Genomic DNA, 27,850 nt, shown 5'->3' with positions numbered 1-27,850 from the left:
CGCGCGCGCGCGCGCGCACACACACACACACATCAGACATATACATATTATACAGATTATACTCAATTCCACCATGATTATACCTTAATACTAGAAAATCAAAGCTACATGCATTTGCGTTTTATTAATTATAATTAACAAAAAGTAAATTACAAATTAGCAAATTATAAATAACAGGCACAGAGGAAAGGACTACGTTCAGCAAAAAAAACAGCTTTGCAACTGTTGTAAAATTCTTTAATGATTGGTTTATACAAATCAATTTCTAATTCATTTTACAACAGTTGTAGACCTGCTTTTTCTTCTTTAAGGTGATTCTTTAGCGAAGTGCCAAAAATTTGGAGTGCCTCACCAGATGTATCCACCCAAAATTACAAATATCTGCATAATTTGGATAAAACATTAAAACTATATGTATATCTTAATGAAATAGTATGGAACATATGACAGTAAATCAAGAGGCCTACTATCTGCATCTTTATGAAAAGAAGATGAGATTATGTTTATTTTTCGAGATTAAATTTAAATGCAAATTTAAACATATAAATATCTTGCCAGAATAACCGTTGACTTATTTTTTTTTTTTACTATTAAAATCATAATTTTTTAAGCTATTATAATCTCATTTTTGAGAAAAGTCTATGATAAGATTTATGTACAATTAGTCAAAAAAGCGTCTGCAAGCCTTATCTGTTACTAAGTTATACATGAAAGAATACAATTTCAATTTTTTTTTTCTCTCTTATTTCATCATTAATCTGCTGTAGAATTTTGCACACAGTAATTTCGGTACTATAACTTCATTATATATAAAAAAAAGAACATTTCTATAGTAATTCGATTTACTAAAGAACCATCTTTTAAGATTGAAAGTCCAGAAAAAAATCTTACATAGCATCCTAAGACCACGGTTATCACTTTTTTCCTAAAAATATGCGAAATATATAGGAACGTGAATAAAACTTTCTTTTTTTCTTTTACCGTCACAGACGCACCATAAAAGCAATTAGACACTCGCCTCCCCGAAATGTGCCGTTTCGAAAAATATCGGCCATGACTGTTGATGGCTAAAAGCTTATTCTTTCTATGGTACTGCACTGAACTGTACTGAGAAGTCTTCTATCACGTTTCCGCCAAACTGCAAATATATATATCTATTTCAGTTTAAGTACGAGAAGTATATACCAATCCAATTGCCAGAAAGAACAGACATATATGTTGAGCCGGTCTCACCAACTCCGATGTAAATTTCAATATTGCCAACTGCAAAACTGAAAAAATAATTTGGGTAATTTTCTGGCAGCTGTGAAGAGCAATGTGACAATAGATTTGTTTGCGTTACTTGAAATTTCTAAAAATCTTTACACTTAAAACGAAAAAATATATAATCGGACGTTTAAAAGAGAGAAAGCAAAGGCACTGAGTGCAAAAAGTGCAAGCAACGCGAACAGATCTATTAAGGTGCCTTTTCATGCTCGATGCTTATTTTCAGCGCCAAAATAAACACTTTGACACAGAGTGCTGATTGGTGAAAAGCCAGTTGTAGAGGTAAAAGTTATCCCCATCGCCTGTTCTTCACCAATCAGTGTGATATCAAAGCACTCTTGCCCGCATGAGGATCCGAGCTTAGTTAGTGTCAAGATAGATTACGTGATAAAAATCAACGAATCAAGCAGCAGAAGTAGCAACTAATCAATGAGGCAGGATAAATGTAGTGACGTAAAAAATATTGCTTATACTGTAGAGATACATTCACACTTGCATTTAATTCACACTCTTTTAGGTATACTTCATGCTCTACACTCTGTTATACATACGACTAGTTGGCGCGCTCTCACTATACTATACTCAATTGCCCATCTAGATGCATTCTCATATTATTATTCTTTCTTGAACCGTTCTAGTAACATCGTTATATTGTCGTGATATTATATTGTATGTGATATTAAATAAATTTTATTACTTATGAAATAAGTGTACGAATCATTAGACTACATTCATTATATGTAGCTATCTGCTACAACACCACTGCTAGTATTGCTCTGCTAATTGGTTGTTGCTTCTGCTGCTTCACGCTTGATGCTTGCATCTAAATGCACCTTTAAAAGCTCTCTCTGGCGTTTTACTTAACGCTCGCAACGTTTACAAGCATCGTTTGTCCTTAGATTATAATTGCGTCGTATGCTTCAACATACTTCAATGTGCTCCTATCATAACTTCTAATCATTCTAATGCGCTCATTAGAGTGAGTAGGAACTATGGCAGAAGCATGTTGGGACATGTTGGAGCACACAACGCAAACAAACCTCTTGTTTAACATTTAAGCTGCATTCCATTTAACGTTCGCAACGCTTGCGAGCATCATTTGTTCTTGTTTACCATGTGATAAACGACAAAGATGAAATAATACCACGAGCGTTGAAGCGTTAAGTGGAACGCAGTCTTGATAGACAAGGGCCTAGCTTCCACCCACAGAGTTTAAACCGGATCAGAATATAAGAACCAACGAACTACAGTCAAGTATTCCCCTGTTACAGTCAAACGACAGGAAAATGCTCGACTGTAATTGATTGGATCTTACATTCTGATCCGATTAAAACCCTTGGTGGAAACTAGGCCTTTAAGGACGAAATGATTCCACGAGAGTTATGAGCATTAAGGTCTGAGCACAAGAATTGTCGTAACACTTACTTAGACCGGTATTCATAGTCAGATCTTATATTCAAGACCATCTTAAGTACGGTCTTAAGAAATCACGAACCAATTAGAAAGCTGCATTAGCGTCTTAAGACATTACTTAAGATGGTTTTGAAATAAGACTCGATTATGAATACCGGTTTTTTTTTTAGAGACTTAAGTTGTAGACATAAATAACGCGCTTTAACATATGATTTATTGCCGTCTCTTGGAAACACTTTTCTTAGGGCCGGTTGTTCCATCTTTTGGTAAATTTTATCTGTGAGGTAAATCTGATAATCCCAAAAATGAAAATTTTCACCATTGAAATTAATGGAGAAAATTTTCACTTTTCACTTCCCATCCAGGGACAAAATTTTATGATTGATACCCAGATCCATATCCCTTCAATATCGCATCTCTGGTGTCTAGAACTCTAGTATAGATAAATTTTCACGAGCTGCTCAAACTATAATAGGTGCGTTTGGCATTGCAAATCGGAGGCGTCTGTTTGCTCTTTTACCTCGAAATCGGCAACTCGCATCTTTCTGCTACATGTCATCTCATCTGCGTTCGATATTAACATTTATAGAGCCAATCGAGTTGCTCGATCCACTCCGGATTCAAAGACTGAGCTCGCAGAGCTAATGCAGATTTTCGCGTCTAAATTAAATTCATAACTTTTATATTTATGATAATGTATCCAACTGATTCGTTAAAACATTTTGATTCATCTCTTCTATTTTACAAATAATGTATTTGAACTGTTATAATAACTGAGTCTACAAACGCTCAAATAAAGCTATCAAATAGAAATTGATGGAGTACATTGTGTACAATATATATATATATATATTTTATGAGGAAAGTAAGTTTTTAATTCTTTTCCTCTTTATGAATTTGAAGATACGTATTTGAATACAAAGAATCTGCTAGTTAATTTGTAAATTAAAGCTTATGTTGCACATATAGAATGAAATAAAATCAAACTGTATTAATATATTAAAGACTCTAACGAATATAAATCAAATGATATATATAACTTATAAATTGCAGAAATTTATTTTGCAATATAGTATTTTCTTTTAAGAAAACACACTTTGCATATAAGTTTGCTACATTTATATGTAACGATCTATTTTTAGTTATATAAAACTATTATCAGTTTCTAGTAAAGCGAAAGAAATTTTTAATTAATAGGGTATTTTTTATTTATTCATAAAAATAAACAATTCATAAATAATTTCATTTTATAGTCTAACCTTAAAGGACAGTTTACAGCTCTGTAGCGTTCAGAATTAATTCTTGGCACTCGGATTGCTCGAAGATCACGTGATTAAGCTTGTTATCTGCTAGCTCGCATCTTAGATTTACATTACATACCGAACGCACTTAATATAGGTATTCGCAACCGCCATTTTTAGTCCCTTTCCCACTTTTTGTTTTCTTTTCAAATCTTCTTGGTTTAGCGGCGGAGTGGAGAGAGAGAACAAGGAATTGAGGAAAGAAGCAAAAGAATGAGAGAAAGACTAAAATGGCGGATGCGAATACTCATATTAAAATGTCTTACGCCCGTATTCATAATCAGGTCTTATATTTAAAGTTTCCTTAAATTTATCTTTAGATACTGTACGAATTATTTCATTGGCTGCTGAGCATCTAAAGATAAATTTAAGGAAGCCTTAAGTACAAAATTTAACTATGAATACGGCATTAAGCCGGAATCAAGGTAATCATGAAACTTTATTGCTAAAATGGAAAGTGAAAAATGAAAAATGTCTACATTAATTTTAGGATAAAAATTTTCACTTTTTATCCTAGGGATAAAGTTTTATGATTGATACCCTGGCTACGCATTGAAGAATGAGATTGAAGATTGAAAGATTGAAGTTTGACCAATCAGAATAAAATAAATAATAATAAATAAAGGGCAAAGTAAGAGTCAACACATTTCTTTAAAAAAATCACACCATTAAAAGAATATATTACAAATAAAGAGAAGTAAAATTCCATAATAAAAAAATAAAAAGTTATAAGTTTCGGCTACTGGATTGAGCCCTCTTCAGACATTAAATATATCAAAAAACAGTAGTTCAATTAATAATTGTCGCAAATAATTATCCCAAATGTTCGAATATTCATAATATTCATAATTCGGGTGAGTCTTGGTGTAAAACTCGACATTATTCACGTATGATTGAGCAGTCAAAAGTGTATCATATCTCTTGGAAAAGTTCAAAATAGGTGTAAATTACTCAGGCAAGTGTGTTCATATAAGTATAGAAAATAGTCATTGAAAAATATAAAGACAAGCGAAACACAGATGTGAAAGACGGACTTGTGTGTCGATGTTGTGTACGCTCGCTGATATGGATCACCACGAATAATCAGAATAAAAGGAGCCAAAATTTCTTTGTTCTTATTGGTGAAATTTCAATCTTTAATCTTTAATCTTAATCTTCAATGCATAGTCTGATTTTGGCCTTACTTAAATCGGCTGTTTCAGCAACAAAAAGGATCACGCGATCAAAATAGGCATTCGCGATCAAAATTAATATTCGTCAATTTTGACCACGTAATTCTTCGTGTTTTGAGCAGCTCGTGAAAACTTATCTTAACAGATTGCTCTGCGATGGCCACGGTTATCATAATATGAAGTGCTTCAGAAATTCTCTAGCAAGTAACCTATCAAATTGACATTACGTTACGCAGTTGCAATTAAATTCCGTTAGATGGCGCACAATCTCGAGTTGAATTTGCGGTTATATTATGTTCCCAGCATGTCATAATTGGATATAACCTATCGCGATTTAAATACCATCGTGGCTGGCTTATAAAATTTGTATAATGATATTATTTGTCGTGACGTTACGAAGTACGTTCTTTGCGATTTGACATGAACTCCCAACAAATATTTCAGCTTTCTCATAGACTCAGAGTAACCTTTAGGCCACTGACATCCAAATTTAATGAGATTGGCATTAAAATTAGGAATTATGAGATGCCTGAGAAAATTAAGGGCACATTTCTCGAACGCTGGGGTAAATATTACAAAATATATAGTTGAATTATCACACACATTCTAGTTATTTAAGTAATGTGCAAATCATTTTATTGTTTTACAGCAAAATATTGGCATGGTTTATATATAGATTACAAGGACGTCGCAGTAGATGTTGTCAAAGATTGCACAGAGCGTCCTATACATGCTACAGTATATATTACACGTGCGTATTGTTTTTTAAGTGTGTCTGCAGATTATTTCACTTTTAAGATGTGATATTTATAATGTGTAATAGTTATAATATATCTGTATAAGAATAATTTATATTACAGTTTTAGGAAGTTGCTTTTACTCTAATCGACACAATCCAGATGAAACTATGTTCAGGGAACAATTGATACAAAATAGTATAAAGTTAATACAAGTAGGAGAACCCATACGCAATCCAGTCTCTGTACAACACATAAAATGGTTGGAACAGTGCCATAATGAAGGATTAATTAGAAGGCTAAATCTAGGAGTTTTGTCTCTGATTTGGTTGGATAATTATGACAAAAATTGTTCCTCATACAAGGCTGTTTGTCCTTACTTAAAACCACGATATATAACTTTCTATGAAAGAATAGTGGATGTAGGCTTTCTAGGAAAATGGTGGATATTAGATAGAAAGATGAAAGACTATGATATAAATGAGGCTGAATTCTGTGTTGCAGAAACTGTAAACAATACAGGTACTGTTTCAGCAGCATGTTAAATTTTGATAGGAAACAATTGTATTATTTATGTAAAAAAATATACATTTTTTAAGTTTTGAAAAACGAGTATATATATTTGTAAATTAACAACTAGGATATAAAAGATCTTAATATAAAATCTGTCTAGTAAATCAACTATATTTGTGAATATATAGGCACAATTGTATAGAATTGAATAAATTGAGAGATCATAATAAATCATCTCTTTTCTGTTCAGAATATATTGATTAAATTCAAAAATATTTTCAAAAATAGAATAATAATAGAATAAAAATAGAAATATTTTAAAATTTATCCAAAAAATATTAATTCAATGACTTAGAATAGATCGATATTGTCTGAGAAAACAAGTTAAATGCATCAGCATTTACTGTAATTCTTTTCTAAGAGAAATCTAGTTGTACTCACAAGATCCTTTTTCAGGATTTATATCGTAATATATATCTTCTTTATAAGTTTCCTAAATATATAGACATTTTAAACTGTTTTACAAAAATATATGATATCTACGTTTATTTATATTACTAGATAGATGTGATTTATCATTATAAAACTTTCTTCATTCACGAGACAGCAGTTAACCATCTAAAATATAATCAGTTTTATTTTAATATTAATTGCTATGAACAGTATTAATATGAAATGTATTGTATCATTGATACATTACCAATTTTTGCGTAAACTAACGCTGTACGGCGCGGAATGTAGATCATCATTTTGTTTTGATATGCAGAAAATGATTCTGGTTGCGTAAAATGTTGCACACTCGTGTCTACGCGACATTCTCCTCCAAATTGTTCATCGTCACTGCACAAAACGATCTTATATGTTCCTGGATTTTTTACACCGACCGGATAATCGGCGAACGACTTGACTGGATGAAAGTTAAAGACGAATGTGAGATCACTTCGGTCAAAAACGATCACTTTATCATCTTCGTGCTTCCAGCTCACATAACCCTATAAATTCAAATATCACTCTTGATTCTTTAAATTTTATTAATTCTTTATTAAAAAAATCGAACATCAAAATCACTCAGATAATGACAAAAACACAAACTTATAAAGCTACTTACAGGATGGGCATGCAACCATCCATACTTCTCTTCGAGCATATTCACAGCGCGATCCCAATTATTCATATATTTATACTTCAGTAATTCGTCATCCACTAAATTCCACTGACGTCTGGCATAATGGAAGCTATCTGCATTTCCGACCCTTGGAAAATCTAGCCATTCGGGATGACCAAACTCATTGCCTGTAAAATATATATCAAAGTATCTCTGATTGTTTACATTTTTATTCAATCATAATTTGAATGAATTTTGATGCGTATCTCGAGATACAATTGCTCATATATATTGTAGTAAGAGATTAATCTAAAATTATTATTTGTTTATTATTCACCTATGAAATTTAGATAAGCTTCACCGCCCAAAGCATGCGTAATCAGCGTGATTAGATTGTGAAGAGCAATGCCACGAGAAATGATTTCACTGTGTGGACTCAAAGTGCTCATGTGCGAATACATTTCCTTATCCATGAGCCAGAATGCAATCGTCTTATCACCAACGAGGGCCTGATCGTGAGATTCGGAGTAAGCGACCGCTTTCTCCATCCATCTTCGATTAGAAAGTGTCCAGCAAATCTCGCCAATCTTCCAATCATCATCTTTGACCTCTTTTAATAATTTGATCCATTTATCAGGAATAGCCATAGCTAAGCGGTAATCAAATCCCATACCACCTTCAGCGACAGGTCTTTGATATTTTGCGAAATATTTATAAAATTATTTATATATATTTATAAATTCATTTATATATTAATTAATTAATATTTTCATCTGCTTTGATTTACGAAAGTTGATATAAGTCTTGTACCTGCAAACACCTGGCATTCCACTAACATCTTCGGCAATTGTGACGATTTCAGGATATATTTCATGCAACATATGGTTAGCGAGCATTAAATATACTATACCCTCCACATCAATATTCAAACCGTAATATTCATCATAATGACCACTGAAACCTTGTCCCAAGCCTCTTGAGTGATACAACATTGATGTGACACCATCAAACCTGTCAAATTATTACAATTTCAATAAAATATTTGTTATATTATGTATGAAAGTCACATACTTTTGTATAATTAGATCTGTTCTTATAAAAAATTAAGTACCTGAATCCATCAAAACCGTATTCCTCGATGTACCAACGCAAATTGGATAATAGGAACCGAAGTACTTCGTATTCTGCGTAATTGAACAGCCTGCTGTCCCAGAGCGAGTGTTCACCGCGAGAACCGCTATGAAAGAAACATGCGTCTGTACCATCAAACATATTCAGTCCATCCAAAGTATTCTTGGAAGCATGCGAATGTACCACATCCAGCAAAACATAGAGACCATGCTGATGTGCCACATCTACTAGCTCTTTTAACTCTTCTGGATTTCCATAACGAGAGGAAACCGCATAGAAGGAAGTCACCTTTGATTTTAATAAAAGACATAGAGCTGACACTTGTACACATAATTATATAATTAATTTTACAATTGTGTATATAAATAATACAACCTGATATCCAAAACTAGCATAGTAAGCGTGCTCCATGATCGCCATTACTTGTATCGTGTTGTAGCCTTGCTTTACAATCCGTGGTATTACATCCCTAGCAAATTCCAAGTAGGTGCCAATGCGACATTCCTGGGTACCAATTCCAATATGACATTCATAAATTCTGAGACTCTCTGGTTTCTTTGGTTTGGGATGTTTGAACTTGTATGTCTGGAAAGGAAGCATTATAAATCTCTTCGTCACATGCCAGAAGCACTTCTAATGATAACTATCCAATACATTTTCTGGATGCCATATACGTTGTTTGTAAGTAGTCCCTTCAGATTTATCCGGTTTCTGTGTTACGTAAGTTGCCCAGGGACTCAATCTTTCAAGAAGCTCATTATTGTGACTTTTGATAATAAGCTTTATTTCAGAGTTATGCTTCAAAGGACAACTGCCATCTGCATTTGGAGGCAGATGCAATTCCCACTTGCCATATTCTAATTTTTTATATGCTGTAGCAGTTTTTTGCCAATTATCTATACAGCGAAATAGTTACACTAATTAAAGATAATCCTGATTGAATATTAAATATATTAATATATTCATAAGAAAATAATATACATACTAAACTCTCCAGTTAAAAATACTTCTTGCGCACCAGGTGCCCATTCCTTTGCAACAACACTATTGTCATCTTGGACGTGAATACCAAAGCTCTCATATGCAGTACTAAATTGCCTGAGGTCCCCATCTCCCTCTTCAATTTTTTCAACGTAATCCTTAAACAGGGCATACCTGGAAAGATGATGTAGCGTTACCAGAATATCTTAAATAAATTAGGAGAGACGTCGCAAAGTAGTGCAAATCAGGCATAACCTTCATATACAAAATTGCTACAAATAAAAGTACCTTCGTCGTATGTCAATCTCGTACTGCTTCAGATATGGATCCCTCTCGAGGAGGGTTTTTATCTCCGGTACCTCAACCTGTGAGGGATCCATGCTGGACCACTTGCCACCCATGTTTTTATCAGGATATCTTGTGCACAATTAACGAAATTGGTAGCGTGATCGCGGCATGGACCGGCTGAAATTTGAATGTCAGATCAATGTCACGATCCCCTCTCCGTTCGACGTCAGTCGGTCAGTAGAATGTGAGTGTACTGTACTTAGCACTACTGTACTACTGTACCTTCGGAGATGTGGAACGGAACTTAAATCGCGTAGCAGCCGGATATAACAGGAAGAAAAAAAAAAGAAGGTGCCGACGTGGATACCGACTTATGTAATCGGAACACGCGTTAACATGCACATCGCGTGAGAACGATAAGTTTTGATTTGGCGGCTCCTAATCTGTACGCCCACCACTCTTCCAAGCTTTGACACCACCACGTACTGCCATGTTTATTCTCGGAATGTTTACTATTTTTAATTTACTCAGCAAGCGAAGCATAGCGGCCTTGGCGGAATTTCAGGTTTAGAGTCGGCTGGAGCGAAGGAGTGAAACAATTACGCGTACAATTTGTAATTGCAAATGAACTTGGAGATAAAAGTTGCAGTATCAAAGATCGTAGGCGATATCTTACCTCGTGGGATTTTATCTCGTCGCATGCCGAGGAAAATTACGTTTCATCTTTTATGAAAAAAAAAAAAAAGTATAAAAAATTGAGCGATTAGAATCTTGATATGGTGGTGATATCATAGATCTGTTCTTCGTAACTGTTCTGTGTATTTAAAAAAATAAAGTGCGCATGTATATATAAAGAAAAAAGGAGAAAAAAAAAATAGAAAAATCATGACTACGTGCCACCTACAAGAACCTTATATTGAATTCGGTTGAACGCACTTATAATTATAAAATATTTTATCCAACGGCACACAATAAAATGTAGCGATCAAATTCGTTTCTATATTTATAAGATATTAAATTATTAAATAATATTAAATGCACTTCTTTACATCAATTTGTGTACGACGGTTTAATATTACAGATATAATATAATATTATAGAAGCTCTCTAGTTTAATGTGCAGCAGTATGTACTTGAATGCGTCCAATTGCATTCGGTAAGCGAAAAAGTTCTGGCTGTTTGCTAAATGGTAGACGTTTTAAACAAGTGTGTTATGGAGCGTCTAACACTATTTTTGTTTATATGCATTGAAAGGGAGACAAAAAGCAAAGAAGCAAAAACAAGAGCATCCGAGAATCAGTAAAAAGAAATTTTATTGGAGATACACGAAGACGAGTACGAGTTCAGTATTACGTAAGAATAATACTGACAATTCGTGAATACTCATACGTAAGTACACAACGTACAATTTACGTAAATTTATTATTATTGATATATAATTATACAAATGCAAAAATTACCCTTTTTAATAGCTCAAGCGATATATAGACATCGTGGAATACATTAATTGTGATGTGCTCAAGCTAAATTATATCGTCGCAATTTGTGAATTATGATTTATGCGTTGATCCACATTTTAATTGAATTTCGCATCAAGAGATAGAATAAGAGAGAGAGTCGTATATAATTAGTAAAAATTTATTATTAATTGAATTGCTTTTATACTTACGAATCACTAAGCAATGCTCACAAAGTATAAGAAAATAAATAAATACAGTTTTCAAAGTATTTACGCGATATTAGACTCTGAAAGACCCGACGGTGGTCAGATACCGAATGTCTTGGCGGCTTTGGTCCATTCTTATCTTAACTAAGCATTAAGAATTCGTTCAAAAAAAAAAAATATACTTACAATTAATTCTTAAATAAGGTGGAGTTAGAATTAGCAGAATGAATTGTTAATATTTCAAGATTTATCCTCTCTTGTTTTTTTTTTCGTTGTTCTTTATATATGTATATAATGCATTCCTATATATAAACGCAAATATATTTAAAATTTGAGAGGATTACAAGTAAATTTGTGACAAAGCGTTGAACTGTTTTAAGAGAAACATTTATGAAAGGGAAATAGGAGGAAAGTATTTTAAATTTCATGAGAGATTAAATAGGTATGTTAACGTTAGCGTCTTGGATTACAAGGTTAAAGTCGTATTCAAGATTTCATTTTACTTGTAGGAAGAAAGATTAGCCCTGGATAAATGTCCGGATGAATTTTTTTTACCTTGGAATCAATCTTTAACATAGTGACCTATGTGGCATGCGTCTTGTTAGTGGGCTTTTGGTTTCGAATTTGATTTGTTAGTGTAATTTACGGTACTGTTTATGGGAGTATTATTGACCGAAGTGTCAGATACTTCGTCGCTGCTATTACTGCGAATATCACCCTCCATCTGTAATAGTTTTTCCAGAAGAAAAGATTAGCATATAGATGTGTGTTCATTAATATCAAAAAAATGTCCCAATGAACGTGCACGCGACAATTTATATAAATCAGCAGCACATACCTGACCAGCATTGAAAGCACGGTATGCGATCTGAATGATTAAATAAGTCCAAATTGCGTGGAGAAACAGTAGTAAAACTAATAAAGAATTAAAGATATAATACGCGAAGAACATCGGTACCATCTTAGGCGCCTCTATAGATGTACTGTAACATATAATAGATTGGCATCAGTATCAAATAATCTGCACATATAATCGCTCAAAATCTAAATATACTAATACGTACTTATAAATTATCCAAAATGGGTACACACCCATACGCGTTACAACCCAGAGAATTGTAAACGCAGCAAATATACAGTCACAAAGTCTTTGATAATTTGCATACTTGGTCATTTTTGCCGCCTGCGAATTAAAAATAATACATATAAATTGAAATATAGAATATAATTTTTCTCTTTCGAGCATTCTTACCTCCAAGAGTATATCCGCAGAATCATGCACGAGCAAGACCAGACTTCCGATCCTCGTTAAATTTCCAACCCACGAAAAACACATAAGTGCAATTGTAGCTATGTGATGAATAAACATCTGCCAAAAATCTTTCCTTTTTACATCAAAGAATTGAGAAAAGCTTAATGCCCAGTAAAATGACATTGATATCATATAATACCACCACACATCATCGGAAACGGGATGATAGGGATAATTGTAAAAAGAATACTTTATGTCCCAGAGCCACGGTTTATCCCACAGGACAACAAGGCCGTAAAAGAATGAATATGTATAATAAAAACATCTCCAACTGAAAAGAAATCGTACATGTGTATGATGATTTGTCAATGTAATATTTATGCACGATACGAGAATTAAGACGATGACTAACCAACTTTCGCAGAACTTTGTAAGAGTAGACGGCTTATCCTGAGAACGACGCAGCCGAAGCCATCTCTCTACTTGCCTTTCAGACCAATCTAATTGTTTAGCCAATGCCAAAATCTTAAAACATAGAGTTATGCGTTACAAAGTGTTCATGTAGCAAACAGTAGATGTACATGAAAACATATATATCAATTAGCATTATTTACACTATTTTTAACATTCCTGATATTTCTTAACACGTTGAATGCCACGCTGATATTACGTGATTTGTCCAAGGCGCCAACATGAATCTGCTATCATGCGATACATATTGTGTTAAAATTTAGAAATATTGACATTTATTTGAATTATGTGTTTCTATTAATCTTGACATCGTCGATCACCGGTGCCCCCACAGCGACAAACTGAGTGCCGGTTACTGGTGATCTCCATGGCATTCAACGTGTTAATATATGAATAAACAAATTTTCTTTGTATAAACATTCAATTATTATTGATGGTCATTGATCATAGATCATATGAATCATTAGTTATAAATATTTAGTATTAAATTTTTTTTACATTAGTTACTCACCTGTTTATACTTGGTTTTTTTACTAAGATACGCTTTTTCTAATATCTCATTGGATACTGCCTTTTTGCTCCTAGTATTTTTTATAGAAAGCGATTTTCCAAAGGGAGCAAACCAATACCTATTTAAACATTGAAATTATATATACATGCGTTACTTTAAAGGTTCACATAAATCTTTTATCATGTATTAGATATTACATTTATATTAGATATTACAATTTCATTGATGTAATCTTTTTTAATAGCAATGTACATATGAATCTAATTTTTTTAAAATAAAAGTAAGGAAAAAGTCTTATTCGAGATCTGAACTAGATTTTACGATTAGCTTAATAATATTTCAATCTGATTTATATATACATATCCAGTTCTGTAACTGTGGGTCAATTTAATTGTTTAGTTTTCGTATTTCCTCAACAAATGTTTTCTTAATAAGTATCATAATGAATATCACGATAAATGTCACCATGCATCAGTGACCGAATTGTTAAACATCCGTTACAGGATATAGAAGTTTCAGAATTTCATCGAAACCCAGGTTGAAATAATATTTTTTGCGTTTTAAGATGCTTATTAACATCAATATCATTAAACTGCTTGTGTCAATTCAATTTGTGATTTTATCCTATCCTAATTTCAGTTTAGAATTTCAAGAGCAAAAATAAAATCGGCATGCCGTTTACAAAACTGGATGTAGACACTGAAAAAAATAATGTTGCATCAACAGCATTAATTAAAAATAATTTTGTTAATTCAATAACAATATTAATAAAACAAATACTTACACTTTTGTTTAACAAAATTTTGTTTGTTTCATTGTGTGTGTATGTGTGTGTGTGTGTGTGTGTGTGTGTGTGTGATGCTGTGTTATATAAATCAACAAGACTATTTTCAATTAAAATAATGCTGTTAAAACAAGATTTTTATCAATGTAATAATTTCTTAATGCTTAATATTATACAGTGATCCGAAATTCATGAATTCGGAGTACAGGATAAATAATTTTTGCGCTTATTTGTTAATTTTAACCTACTCTCCTGCAAAAACTATTTATCGGACGCAATTTTGCTAAAAGAAAAAATTGTTTATTTTAGTATAAAGTATCATGTTCTGTACTTCGAATTCGTGAATTTCGAATCAGTATATTTATAAATATATTAATAATTATATTAATACACACACACACACACGCGCGCGCGCGCGCGCGCGTGTGATACACAGTGAGAGCAAAAAGTATTTATACAAGAAAATTTTTTTATAAAAAAAGTCTTATTTATAGAAACAAACATTAATTAGCAATTTTATACAATGAGTACATTTTATTCTTACATTGACAAGCTTCGCATATATTCTTAATTTTAAAAGCTAAATTTCTTGACTGTACAAATACTTTTTGAGCATCCAAACAATACAATTTTTAATTTTCACTTATTTTTCAGATGATATATTTTCTATAATTAATACACATCTTTTTGGGATATATAATTTTAAGAAACATACAATCTATTTTATTTTTTATGAATAAATCGTTAATTACACAGCAAGAAATGATCGTCAATTAAACATCGAATCGATGTCAAATTGGTATTGAAATCATCGTATCGATGTTGATTCAACATCAATTCGATAACTCATTTTTCGTTCGATAACATACTTTTTAAAAATAAAGTTCTTTTAAAAAATATTTTCTCTGTACGAATACATTTTGCTCTTACTGCATATATACACAAATTTGTATCAAAATTATATTATTAAGCACTAAGATCTAACTTAGACTGAATAACTTTTCTTATATTCAGTTGTATCGGTCTACTATCATACTCATTGTTTGTTTAAAGCATTAATACTTTGAGATAAGTATAAGACTTTGAGATAACTATAAAATTTATTTATATGACCAATAAAAGGAAAAAATCTAGGAAGCTTACCTTTCAAGAGTATATCTTATGCCTAGAAGAACAATTGCCATAGGCAGCGGATATATTAAATGCTGATAATTAGCATATTTATTGTCTGCATTTGGATTGATGTCTTCCCATGTAATGTTAGGAGGTAACCAAATGTGTGGTGACCAAAAGGTGGCCGATATATTTAGGAAAATATTCATTTCTCTGTGTTCTGCAAATAAATATTCTTAATAAGAAGAGACGTCTAAGAATAGGGGTGGTAGAAACTACAACTCTAACAATATATATTATAAATAATACATTAGTTTTATATTAATAATTACAGAGGACTTATCAAGTAAGAATGCTCAATGGCACAAAGGAAAAGTTAAAAAAAAATCATGATATCAAGCTACTGAAATTAAACAATATAAATCATTCATGCTAACATTGCTGTACTAATTCAATTGAGTCAAGGAATAGGAAGAAAAGACATGCACATGAATAGCATGCAAAGCGCGCGCGCGCGAGAGAGAGAGAGAGAGAGAGAGAGAAAAGCGACGTGAGATGGATCTCGATAAGAAGACAGAGACATACACGCACTTATTTCACGTACTTACCCGGAGCAGCTGTAGCCGCTTCGGCTTCGGCATGTACGGCGTGATCTGAAACGTGCCACCGGACGGACAAGAGTGTCGAGAGTAGTGACTGTAGTGAGGCGAAAACGCGCGTGCTCGTACTGCTCGTGTCACGGGCTGCGCCGTTTTGGCTGTTCCTGTAGAGTCAAGAGTATAGGCTAACCGCTAACGCGCGCGCGTGCGCTATTAGTCGGAAAGCCGCTCCGATAATCGCCTAAGTGAGACGGGCGACGATGATAAGGCGACTGGACGACCTCATCAACGTCTTACGATAATAGCAGGCGTAAAAAACCGGCAAAGCCGGTGTATGTTTCGTAAGCGCTGGGTCTAAATCTTACTATCATTACGACTTGCTGCTATCGGTATTTGATCAGCTGTCGCTATTACCAAAATGGAGCAGTTATAATTAATATTACTTCAGATACTAAACGAACGAATCTACTATTTGGCCGCGTGACTATTTCTGCCTCGTTCTGACAGTCACGTCACACCACCGGCCCAACACACGCTGCCACACTCCACACTGCCACCGGCGCCGCACGAGTGACGAGAGACGAAACACTTGTAATGAACGATTACTTTACCGCACGATTCCGCAATTGTGTACTTGGTGGTGTGTGTGGTGTGGCGTATCCGTGAGTTCCTATCCGACGAGACTCGAGACTCGAGAGGCGTGCACCCGGCAAAAACGGGCACGTCCGATCGTCTCCGATCGTCTCGTCAGTCGCCGACTTGTAGTATAGTGGGAATTCTCCCTCTCTCTTTCTCCTATTGTCCACTGTTATTTTTTTTTTTTTTTTTTTACATAAATGTCTCCATGGAATCAACAACTGTCAGCGACGCTCTGTTGTTCTTCCTCGGTTACTTCAGTTTTCAGCCTTATTCGACAATTCGGTATTAGCTCCAGTTTCCATTGTTCCATTGGAAGGTTTTAAGTTGTAAGAAGCATCGAAAGATCGAAGGAAGGTTTTTGAAAATGAGAGAAAACGAAAGGTTTTTACTAATGTAAACTACAAAATACGTATACTCTATTCGGAGAGGAAATTATCAATTTGCGTTTCAAAACTGTATTCGAGTAATTATAATATACGGTGTCTACAATAATTAAGTCGTAGCGGTCGTAGGATCGCACAAGTAGAAAATTGACCAATTTTATAGTCAATTATTCTTCCCTTCTCATTAATTATTATTCTCAATTATTCGATTATGATTGGTTAATTTTCTACGACCTAAGATCCTACGACCATTACTTCTATTGTAGGACCGCGTAAAATCTAAATAATTATGAATGCAGAAAGCAAAAGATATAATTTTCTCTCTCAATCTCACAGGTGAGGCATTCCACGTCAAACTGGGCACCTTTAAAACCGTCGTTACAATTTTTTTTTTTTAATTTACTGACATTCTATAGATCGAAAAATTTGAGACACGTGTCTCGTGAACAAAATTTGAGATTTTTTCGTGAAGTTATTTACGCTTGTAAGTTGCAGAAATTCATAAAAAACGTCGCTCACGAAAACATCCAAATTATTACATCGTCGAAATTTTATGTTAGTGTATAATTAAAAAATTCTGTCGTGTGACGGCGCGGTTCTGCATATATGTAAATGGGAATATATATTTTTGCAAAATTTTTTAATTGGCGAGTTGATGAAAAAATGTCAAAGTAACGTTGGTGCAACTGGGCCTCAATGACCTGATGAAACAACATTGATTACGTTTGTTAGCTCAACTTTCCGTGGTTTCATTATGTCTATGTACCATTATTATTATTATGTGACTATAAATTACACACAGTTTCTGTCACATGGAAAGGAGAGGAGGAAAAACCTGTCGAGGTTACCGGTGACTCATCAAACGACCACGACTATGATTATAAATTATACGATTAATCGACGAATGGCAACGTTTGGAGATTTAGTTTTCTGATTTCACAGGATTTATTCTATGAGTGATTGTCGTATATCGTTGTATCGCTATGTTGACGAAACGCATTTTCTAAATGATTTTTCGTGAAAATTACCAAACGCACGAACTTGGGACGATATAAATATGAATGACGGCCGGAATCTGTTTCTGCTCTGACAGGAACTCTAGGAAAGCGGATCGTTACAACTGATTTAGAACGCTATTGGTCATTGATTTCCCGTTAGACGGTCACGGCGACCAATAGCGGCTTACCTGTCTCAACGCGGCTGTTTGAAACTCCAGATAATACTCAATATTGAGAGATAAGATTTTCTAGACGCCAAAAACGTCTCATATTTTGATTTTGGATACTTTGTGTCGTTTGAATCGTTACAAATAGCTGTTTCATTAGGTTATATTTTCTTCTGTTTATCTCTTCAGAATATACACTATTATAATATAGGAGCTACTTTTATCTCCGTGCATATATTTTTGCAAATTTTCTTCATCACTGCTTTACTTTGAAATTTAAATTGCTATATCCAAACTAAAGACATTGTTCGATAATACTATTAGACAATTTCTCTCTGATACTATTCTTACATGTGTTATGCAGGTCAAAGGCTTGTCCATTGGAATAAATGTTATATTACTAACTTTTAAAAAGAATTGAGCTATATTCAGATTTTCATCCGAGTGCCATATATTATTTTATCTTTGTTATTTACCTAATGTTAAACAAGGATAAACTGAATGAAGAAAAATAATCATGTTTTCGATCAAAGCGAATCTTAGTGCTTAAATATATTCAGTATGAATTATTTATATACATATAATTATTTTTTGCAATAAATTATTTCGCAGTTTTTAAGATACTTTAAATATTAACATTAAATTAACATCTTTCTAAGATGCTTTTCATTATAAACAAAGCATAGTGTTTATGTTACTTAAATTTTAAGAACTTTGATCACACAAAATACTTATTATATTTAATTCTGTAAACCACACACCGAAATCTTTTTAGTCTTGAAACGCAATTATGAATTGAATGAACTTATAATATAATATGATAATCTCACATATTAAATTGACACGAAATTTAATAATATTAATGTTAATAAACGTATCTTGTATTTTGTGACTAAATTAACTTGCAATAAAATTAATCAAATTTTGATCGAAATTTTGATCGAAATTTTTCATATTTTAATTAAACGCTAAGGCTGTGCTTTGTTTAATTAAAAATATTTTAGAAAAATGTTAATAATTTGATGCTGATGTAAGTATTTTAAAAATTGTAAATAATTTATTGTGAAAAATAAGTAAAATAAAATGATAACTAGGGAGTATTTAGAGGTGACAACTGGTGAGGTGATCAAACTTTAATTGATTTAAATTAATCGGCGAATTTTAATTTTAATTAATTAGATATTGTCTAATTAATTAATTAGATATTGTCTAAATTTAATTAATCAGATATTGTCTACGTTATTATTTTGACCGAGACAGTTATAATTTCTTGTGTTTTGGAACAAGATTAGATTAAGAATGATAAATCATATAAAAAATTCTGTCTGTTATCAAGACCTATTTTACACTATTCTCATCGTACAGAAATAGTGTCGAACTCTACATCAAGACTCACCCGAACTGTGAATGATATGAATGTGTGATCATTTGCGATGATTGTTGTTGTTCTGCGATTTTTGCGTTATGCTAATGTCTGAAGAGGGCTCAATCCTGGAGCCGAAACTTGTAACGTTATGTAATTTTGCCTTTGTTGTTGAAATATATTCTTTTATTAATTTTAAAGAAACGTGTTGACTCTTACTTTGCCCGTTACTTATTGTCATTTGGTTTACACTATTCTGTTAAAACATGATTAAAATTATTGTTTTCTTATTGCCTAACATGTAGACAAAATTAGGAATAAGGAATATATAATTAACAATTTATTTTAAGCAATTCTGATTAAATTAACCACTGATTAACTTAATCAGCGATTAATTTATTGAAAAATATCTATAGGATTTTATTAACATGGATAGAATTATTAATTCGAATGTGAGAAGAAATATTAGATTAAGATAAACGAATTATACAATTAGAATTTTTGTTATAAGCGTCTCTTATATTAACTACATTAATTAACCATTGATAAAGTTAATCAAATTTTGATCAAAATTCTTAATATTTTATTTAAAAAATCGTAAAGATTTTGTTTAATTAGAAGGAAAAATTATAGAAGTATGCTTCGTTATAAGAAAAAAATCTTCATTTTTTTCAGTAAAAAAAGTCTTTATTTTTGCTGTGAAAAAGCAATCGGTGCCAACTCGCAGCCATTCCTAAGTCTAATATAAAATTCGACGTCGCCGAAAAATATTTTTCTATTGTATACAGATACAGGCACCGCACTTGTCGAAGCGGTCTCTTTTTATCTCTTCTTTTTTCAAGAAGGCTAATTTGCGCCGAGATCTCACGGCGAATGTATATCAGTGTGCGCATCTACGATTGATCGGATATCGCTTGATTAGACGCTTTATCACACGTTGATAAATCCTCGCATTTCTTCTTTCATGTGACCGGAAGAACTCCTGTGTGGCTGTATTGATTTTGCGTGCTTTTCGTTTGATTCCCGGAGTATGCACTAAAAAGGCACCATCGAGCACGACCAGACGATAATTCAAAAGACACATCTCGAACATCTACATGAAATAAGAAATAGATACCTTAAAAGACATATAGGATCTTGCAAGTAAGATATTAATAGTGAAAAGTTACGAATAATTATTACACTTCAAGCAAATCTACTTCTCATGCAGCATAAAATTTGAAGCAAATATTAATTACTGCAATATTATTGGAATGATCTGTATTGTATTTTTTATGTTCATTTTCATCTCAATATAGATTTCTCTCTCTCTCTCTCTCTCTCTCTCTCTCTCTCTCTCTCTCTCTCTCTCTCTCAATCATGGTTTAACTAATTCTTAATTTTTTCTTAGAATTAGAAAAAGATGAAGAATAATTAAGATTAAATTAATAGATAAATTAATCTATATTGAAAGTGCATATTAGAGAATGATGTGAGTAAAGTTTTGCAACTATTAGAGATAATTCTCTAAAGGAAATTGCCTTATACCTGGGCCATCTTGTCTTGCTTGCCTTCCCAGGACATTTCCTCTGTGTAGAGCGGGTCATCGCGCGTGCCAATGAAGAGCGGTTCCCATCTGTGATGCGGATATTCTCTTCTGGTAACGACAAGCGGTCGGATCTTACCCGGGTCTGGTCTAATCAACCACCTGGTCAGCCCAGGAAATCGCTGGCAGTGTGGACAGACAAACCTGCGAGAGGCGTCTTGTCCCGTTATTGAACATACATTGCAATTTCAATATGAATACTTTGTTCAATTCTTATGAGAGAAAGTTGACTTAATCGACGCGTGTCAACGATTTCAAATTTAGAACATTCGAGACGTGGGGAGACATAAATCCTGTATACACATATATATACGTGTGTGTGTGTGTGTGTGTGTGTGTGTGTACCTATGAAAATATACCGCCAAGCCGGCACGGCAGGCGGCGAGCAGTTCGCGCTTTGTCGTCGGCGGCTGTTCATTGGATTCTATTTCGAATACAGGCACAACGAAGACTACGCCATGCTTGGGCGGTCTATGGTGCACCATCTCCATGAAGCCGGAAGCCAGCCGTGCGCTCGGTAACAACTCGATATCCGAGACAAGTACGCGGGATGTATTCGCCATCATTCTCGCTACATTCCGGGAGACATTGATGGGATATGTCATTTTCCTCTTCCGCCTTTCGGTCTCGGCCTGCCGCCATTGGAGATCAGAGGCAGCGCAATCGCCCTGGATACGACTGATTGCGCTCAGGGCGGGCGGTCGACCGGCCGGAAACACCAGGTGGACGGAAACCTGCAATTGTAGGGTCATTAAATAAAAAGGATTACAATGAATGCGAATTTTATGTACATCATATAATATACGAGAAAAGGGCCGAACGACAACAGAAGACATGATATTGTGTCCAAAATACATACAGATAAAAAAAAGAAAATGATATACCAAAAATGTTACAAGTATATTATACATTGATCTACAAAATCATAAGGCTAAGGCATTCTGAACAGAATTTCATATTAAGCTAATTAGATCGAAGAATAGCATTATTCACACCGAATTAATAAATATCTGATTCTTAAATCATTCATATCTGATTGTTAAATTCATTGAATAACAGATCATAAATTTCGAAATAATTATTTACGTTGTGTTAAACTTTTATCTTTATAAATTAATTAAAGATATTTTGTATCATTTAATACGTTAATTGGATAAGCCCTTTAATCATAAAATACGGACAAGTATATGCGATATTTTTACGATTTACAATTTATACATTCTTAATCGGTTTTAATAACCTTAATTAAATAAGACGATTTGTATTCTGCATTATAGATCAGAATGACTATGGTAATCGCAAGCAAGCATTTTGAGAGATATAACGGAATTCGCGTCTATCTGCTATCATGCCTTCACACAACATACTTTCATATCAGTTTCTTTGTCCACCGCATGTCACATGAATAATTTTGCGTTGCATCTAGAAAATTATTTTTTAACGTAAGAAATATACAGTATTAAATGAAAATCGATCGATGAAATTAAAACACTTGTAAGAAATATAAAAAAAAAGGCTGAACTTAAATTATGTGCACTCCGTGTACACAATACTGTGCCTTATACATTACATTTAAGCAAACTGTCTAGTAAGATTTAATTTTAATTAAATGACTAATAAAGAAACTTTATCTACAAAAAATTTCTCTTGTGCGATAATAAAGTGTTGTAATTTTTTTTTCTATATATATATATAAGTGACCTAAAAGCGCAGATTCCCGAGTTCTCGCATTATTATAACGAAAGCATGAAAACTTTGAGGGTCGATAGAGCGTAACATTGTACTAATTGATAAGAGATTCGCGATCGTGACAAGGAAGCTGAGGAGACCTTGTACATGGCAGGCTCGCAACGACAGGCTCGATCAAGCTGAACGACAGCGAGGCCGGCGTCGAGGCCTGGTGCAAATACCGCCAGGCTGAGCGGTCCCTCCCACCGTCTGGCGAGTTCTACGATTCCGTAAACCTGATCGGCGGTGGCGTGCGTGGACAGCGTGACTTGGGGCAAACTGTCTGTCGCTTCAGCGGCACCAAGCAACACGAATGGCAGAACCCTGCACGGGAAGAAAAAGAATTCTCGCTGTTGCAGCAAAATCATCGCATGATACATTCAACGCGAAAGCGATCGAATAGCGAAGGTTCCTATTATATATAGTATTGTTCAATGTTCAACTCATTTTATTATTAAAATAGAAGGATATTGCTGCATAAATTCGCTTGAGATATGAAATCTCATAGAGATATGAATGTGCAGCTAGAATAAATTTAATTTGAGATAAAACGTTAAGTTCGCATTGTAGCAAATTTTCAAGAAAATTATTTTCAAATTAGATCAGTAAGGCCCCCCCTCCCCCCCCCTCTCCCTCCGGTTGCACCAAGGTTACTCTTTAACTTTAAACGAAGTTTAAAACTCTCACTTTCTCTCTGTAAAGCCAGGAGAGAGGAAGAGATAGAGTTTCCAGCCTCGTTTAAAATCAAAGTCACGTTGGTGCAATCGGGCACGCCTAAAACAATAATCTTTCTGTTAATATGACGATTAAGAAAATCTGCTACGACAGCATAAAATATGCTGTGCCAGCAAACTTTTTTCTCCGTGCTCCGTTTTCTATGTTGAGTACCACTTTCCGGTGTTGACGACTTTATTTCAATGTCAGTCTTTTAATTGTAAGCCGAATTAAATACTATATATGCGTAAGAAGAAAAACAACGATGATCTTTTGTAGATGACAGTAAACGATTGATCCTCTACCTGTAGGGACTCTTCTCGCCGATTTCGGAGCTCCACGTGAGTCTGGATGATGGATAGGAGAGGACATCCGGCAAGCCATGGTACCATCTGCAGGCACTTTCATTGCGGGGTTGCTGACCCGCCATGTACATGCCCGCTGCGTAGACGGGTGGTCCTGGTGGACCAGCGTCCTGCTGCGAATTTATATGGCTGTTATCCAACGTGGAGATATCACCGTCATCGTGAAAAACGAGCGTCGTCGTTGGCAATCGAAAATCTCGGCCGAATAGCAGACGGAAGGCCAGGAGGGACAGCACCAACGTCGCGGGCCATACTAGTAGCTTGCGAGCGAGGCTGCGCATCGCTTTCTCTGAGAGAGAGAGAGAGAGAGAGAGAGAGAGAGAGAGAGAGAGAGAGAGAGGGAGAGAGAGAGAATACGTTGAAAATCTAATTAACTTGATGCAAAAGTAATCTTTCTGTCTACTTCATTAATCTATAAATAGCCAAAGATTAAAACGCACGAGGCAATCAAGTTAATTCTTCTGCAACCTAATTCAGGTTGGTATCATTTGGTAAATCTGAATTTTATCTTTCCAGAATTTAAGGAAGACGCTTGCAGCGCAAAGGCTAAAAAGGATCATTCTACTATATTGGCATTCGGTTGTTGTCATATTTTTAGCAACATGGAGCAATTTTGAAGAGTTTTTAACAGGCATTTAGCACGCAAGTGAAGTTAAAATTGACAAGTTAGCAATGATCAGCTCGTCTAAACGCACCTCGGTTGTTCCCCGATCTCCTCGTCGAGAACGGTGGAACGATGTTCCATATTACAAACGCAAACGGCGGGTCCTCCGAGGAACATCCGCTGTCAAACTGGCACAAACATGCCGTTTTTTCGAGGAGATGCAGCAGACTGCGAAGTATCGCGGATCGATGCCGCGCAAACGCATTGGCGAATTGTGAGGATACAACACACGCGGGTTAAGATGCAGAGCCGTAATTGCAAGCGGAGCAGGAAGAATGGCGCCACTGTATAATTGTACGTAAGATTTCAACCTAGACTTCGTCTTCTCGTAACTTAATGATTTTATAATGATTCTTTATTTCCACTCTGTAATAGAACATATTTTATTTTTTTCTATTTCCCTTCCTTTAACATAAGAAACAATTTTTACACGTATATCGAGGAAATTCGAATCTACATATAAGTGATCGTCGCATCGCTTAATTGTACAGTAGAATATTCGATCAAGCATTGCATAGCTGGGATAATGTACAGATAACAAGGTTAAATGGCCGATAATTCAATAAGAAAGTGTTTATTAGCAGTATTTGGAAGATATATGTTGTAAGCGGGTAATGCTTATGCGGTGAGCATATAAAAATTGTATCGGAAGAGTAAAATACAGTAAGTCGAGTGAGAGCGTGGTCGAGTTAATTTATAAAAAAATGTATTAAATAAAATTTTTATAAGCATATATGTATGGTACTCGATCAAATCAAAGATGCAATTACATTAGTAATGCGAGTCACCATCGGCATCGATAATTGCCTGGCATCTTCGAGGCATGCTTTCGACTAAATTAACGGCATATTCTAACGATAAGGTTCTCCAAATCCGTCGAATCTCGCGAGATAGCCGCTTTAAAGTGTAAGTGCGTTTTTCACGAAGCTTGTGGGCTTAATGTATGCCCACACATTTTCGATAGGATTTGCGTCGGGCGACTGCGACGGCCAATCTAGTGTAACTATGCCAGATTGCTGTTTCCACTCGATACAGAGCTTGCTGCGGTGTTTGGGATCGTTGTCCTCCTGCAGAATCCAATCCTCATTTTTGTCGATGGACCAACGTTCGGCAGACGGTAACAAAGCCTTTTTGTAGATTTCGAACATTTTCTCGGCGTTCAGGTTGCAAGTAAACAGGTACAAAATGCCGAAACCCTGCTTTGAAAAGCAGCCCCGAAGATGCATCATTATTCCATGTTTAACGGTCCGCTCGACAATTTTATTTCTGGAAGTTGACCAGGCCCGTTTGAGGGTACAACGTGCCCATATGGAACATTCGTCAGTAAAAATTACGTTGCTAAAGTCTCGATCAATGTTCTCGCGCGCCCAAGCGAGTCGCTTCGTCACATGTTTTTCATTCAACAGAGGTTTCTTCACTGTGTTGTACCATTTCATGTTATTAGCCTTGAGATAGGTTCGAATAGTTTCATACGATATATCTAAACCTTTCTGCTTCAATTTTGCTTGTCCTTGACGCAGTGTCAAGCCAGGATTCCGCGAAAACAGATACACTATTTTTTTATAGTCTTTTTTGTCCACTTTGCATATCGAGCCACGTTCCGGTAAATCACCGACATTTTTTGCCACATTATATCGCTGCACCCACTTCTGTACGAATGATTTCGACTTTTTCATATATTTAGCAGCCGCTAATTGTGACACTTTTCGACCTTTCGGGTGAGTGCAGAGGAACACAGCTTCATAGCGTGATGCGTATTTGGTACTCATGGCGCTTAATGTGATTCTCTTAAGAAAGTTCAATGACAACTGAATCTTCCTTGATATCCTTGATCAAGGACAAAGGTGCTCTCTATGGATTCATGATAGATTTAGGGCGATATCTTTTATTAGCTTTGAATAAGGCCGACCACACTCTTACTTGACTTACTGTAAATTTATTGAAGCGTGTTACGTATATATTTATTATGATTTTTAATTAATCTGAGCTACAGCTGATTGTCGCATATTATTGGAGTCTGCTATAAATTGGCATATCGCGTGACGTATTATAACAACCCTACCGTGGTTGCGGTACTATCGAACGGGAGCAAGTTTTACCACGCACGCGATCACGCAGGATCCATCGTGAGAGCACGTCTAATCAAAGATAGGACACGTGTGCAATTATAGTTATAGACAGAAAGTAGCGGTACGGGAATCGCTTAAGATTGCCGGCCGTCATTGATTCCAAGGCCGCGTTAGCTAATTTTAGTGGTTCGCAGAAGAGATATATGTATATACATGCATCATATTTCTTCCGGTCGTGCCACGGTGCAACGCGTCGAATGTACGAAGATTTCTCTTCACCGAATGCACGAGGCCAGTAGTTTCGGAAGTCCCTGAGATATCGAATCGTCGCTATGTTTGTAACTCTGCTTATTTCTCTTGTTTTTCTGTTTACCTTATCCATCCGATTATTATATATAATGTTGCCGTTGATTAGACAAGTATATTGTTACGAATACACAATTAAGAGGTATATTAATAATGCTGATTCGTGAGTTATAGCTGTGAAATGTACGATGACACACGTGTGGATTATCAAGTTAAACATTGCCATCATAATTTAGTATATTATGTATTCAATAGCGTAGCGGTATTATTAATGGAACTTAAAGCATGTTTCTGTAAAATGCAAACCTCTCATCGATCCAATTCTTATGTACATGCGCTTATGAATAAGCAAAAAAACTCCACAAGGAATACGTAAATTAAAGTTGTTATCGAGGGAAAATTGTATCAAGATCGGATGGTTGGATTTATCCTCAAATAAAATATTAATATCTATAAGTACCTGTATGATGATTGATATCTGGCATACTTTGACTGAATTTTGATTGAAAATAAACATGTGATATAAACATCGTTGTCGTACACAAGACGGAAATGTAAGACCATAT

The 27,850-nt window shown here is 34.6% G+C and overlaps 5 protein-coding genes across 8 annotated transcripts in view; 2 read left to right on the top strand and 3 right to left on the bottom strand.

Annotated features, from left to right (window-relative positions):
- Positions 1-5,225: 5,225 nt before the first annotated feature.
- On the top strand, positions 5,226-6,496 carry LOC108755012 (uncharacterized protein C19orf52 homolog). 2 transcript variants are annotated; one of them, XM_018497717.1, is made up of 4 exons: positions 5,226-5,356; positions 5,597-5,717; positions 5,802-5,903; positions 6,013-6,496. In XM_018497717.1, the coding sequence occupies exons 2-4, from the start codon at positions 5,678-5,680 to the stop codon at positions 6,432-6,434; spliced, it is 564 nt and encodes a 187-aa protein (XP_018353219.1). In that variant the 5' UTR covers positions 5,226-5,356; positions 5,597-5,677; the 3' UTR covers positions 6,435-6,496. The 2 variants fall into 2 exon arrangements, with proteins under 2 accessions (XP_018353219.1, XP_018353218.1); XM_018497716.1 differs by lacking the exon at positions 5,226-5,356 and having other exon boundaries at positions 5,427-5,717.
- Positions 6,497-6,710: 214 nt separating this feature from the next.
- Positions 6,711-10,870, bottom strand: LOC108755135 (1,4-alpha-glucan-branching enzyme). The gene is made up of 11 exons (XM_018497970.1): positions 10,190-10,870; positions 9,908-10,084; positions 9,624-9,793; positions 9,293-9,534; positions 9,014-9,223; positions 8,619-8,926; positions 8,318-8,518; positions 7,845-8,197; positions 7,511-7,695; positions 7,103-7,394; positions 6,711-7,020 (listed from the first exon to the last, which is right to left on the bottom strand). The coding sequence occupies exons 2-11, from the start codon at positions 10,018-10,020 to the stop codon at positions 7,013-7,015; spliced, it is 2,082 nt and encodes a 693-aa protein (XP_018353472.1). The 5' UTR covers positions 10,021-10,084; positions 10,190-10,870; the 3' UTR covers positions 6,711-7,012.
- A 704-nt stretch (positions 10,871-11,574) lies between these two features.
- On the bottom strand, positions 11,575-17,058 carry LOC108755141 (ceramide synthase 6). Of its 2 annotated transcripts, XM_018497982.1 has the most exons (9): positions 16,773-17,058; positions 16,313-16,467; positions 15,735-15,924; positions 13,808-13,925; positions 13,238-13,350; positions 12,826-13,156; positions 12,638-12,756; positions 12,412-12,556; positions 11,575-12,297 (listed from the first exon to the last, which is right to left on the bottom strand). In XM_018497982.1, the coding sequence occupies exons 3-9, from the start codon at positions 15,911-15,913 to the stop codon at positions 12,175-12,177; spliced, it is 1,128 nt and encodes a 375-aa protein (XP_018353484.1). In that variant the 5' UTR covers positions 15,914-15,924; positions 16,313-16,467; positions 16,773-17,058; the 3' UTR covers positions 11,575-12,174. The 2 variants fall into 2 exon arrangements, with proteins under 2 accessions (XP_018353484.1, XP_018353483.1); XM_018497981.1 differs by having other exon boundaries at positions 16,313-17,058.
- Positions 17,059-20,542: 3,484 nt separating this feature from the next.
- On the bottom strand, positions 20,543-25,112 carry LOC108755077 (beta-1,4-glucuronyltransferase 1-like). 2 transcript variants are annotated; one of them, XM_018497848.1, is made up of 6 exons: positions 24,941-25,112; positions 24,186-24,534; positions 23,268-23,490; positions 21,784-22,172; positions 21,381-21,582; positions 20,543-20,946 (listed from the first exon to the last, which is right to left on the bottom strand). In XM_018497848.1, the coding sequence occupies exons 2-6, from the start codon at positions 24,524-24,526 to the stop codon at positions 20,734-20,736; spliced, it is 1,368 nt and encodes a 455-aa protein (XP_018353350.1). In that variant the 5' UTR covers positions 24,527-24,534; positions 24,941-25,112; the 3' UTR covers positions 20,543-20,733. The 2 variants fall into 2 exon arrangements, with proteins under 2 accessions (XP_018353350.1, XP_018353349.1); XM_018497847.1 differs by having other exon boundaries at positions 24,186-24,358; positions 24,941-25,060.
- LOC108755076 overlaps positions 25,055-27,850 on the top strand; it is a 6,237-nt gene continuing 3,441 nt past the window's right edge. Inside the window, exon 1 of the mRNA XM_018497845.1 lies at positions 25,055-25,203. The gene's annotated coding sequence lies outside the window, so the exon portion shown is untranslated. The remainder of the gene's footprint in view (positions 25,204-27,850) is intronic.

This window comes from Trachymyrmex septentrionalis, unplaced genomic scaffold (genome assembly GCF_001594115.1).
Source record: "Trachymyrmex septentrionalis isolate Tsep2-gDNA-1 unplaced genomic scaffold, Tsep1.0 scaffold83, whole genome shotgun sequence".
NCBI classification, from domain to species: domain Eukaryota; kingdom Metazoa; phylum Arthropoda; class Insecta; order Hymenoptera; family Formicidae; genus Trachymyrmex; species Trachymyrmex septentrionalis.
This window is presented reverse-complemented; position numbering and strand designations above follow the sequence as displayed.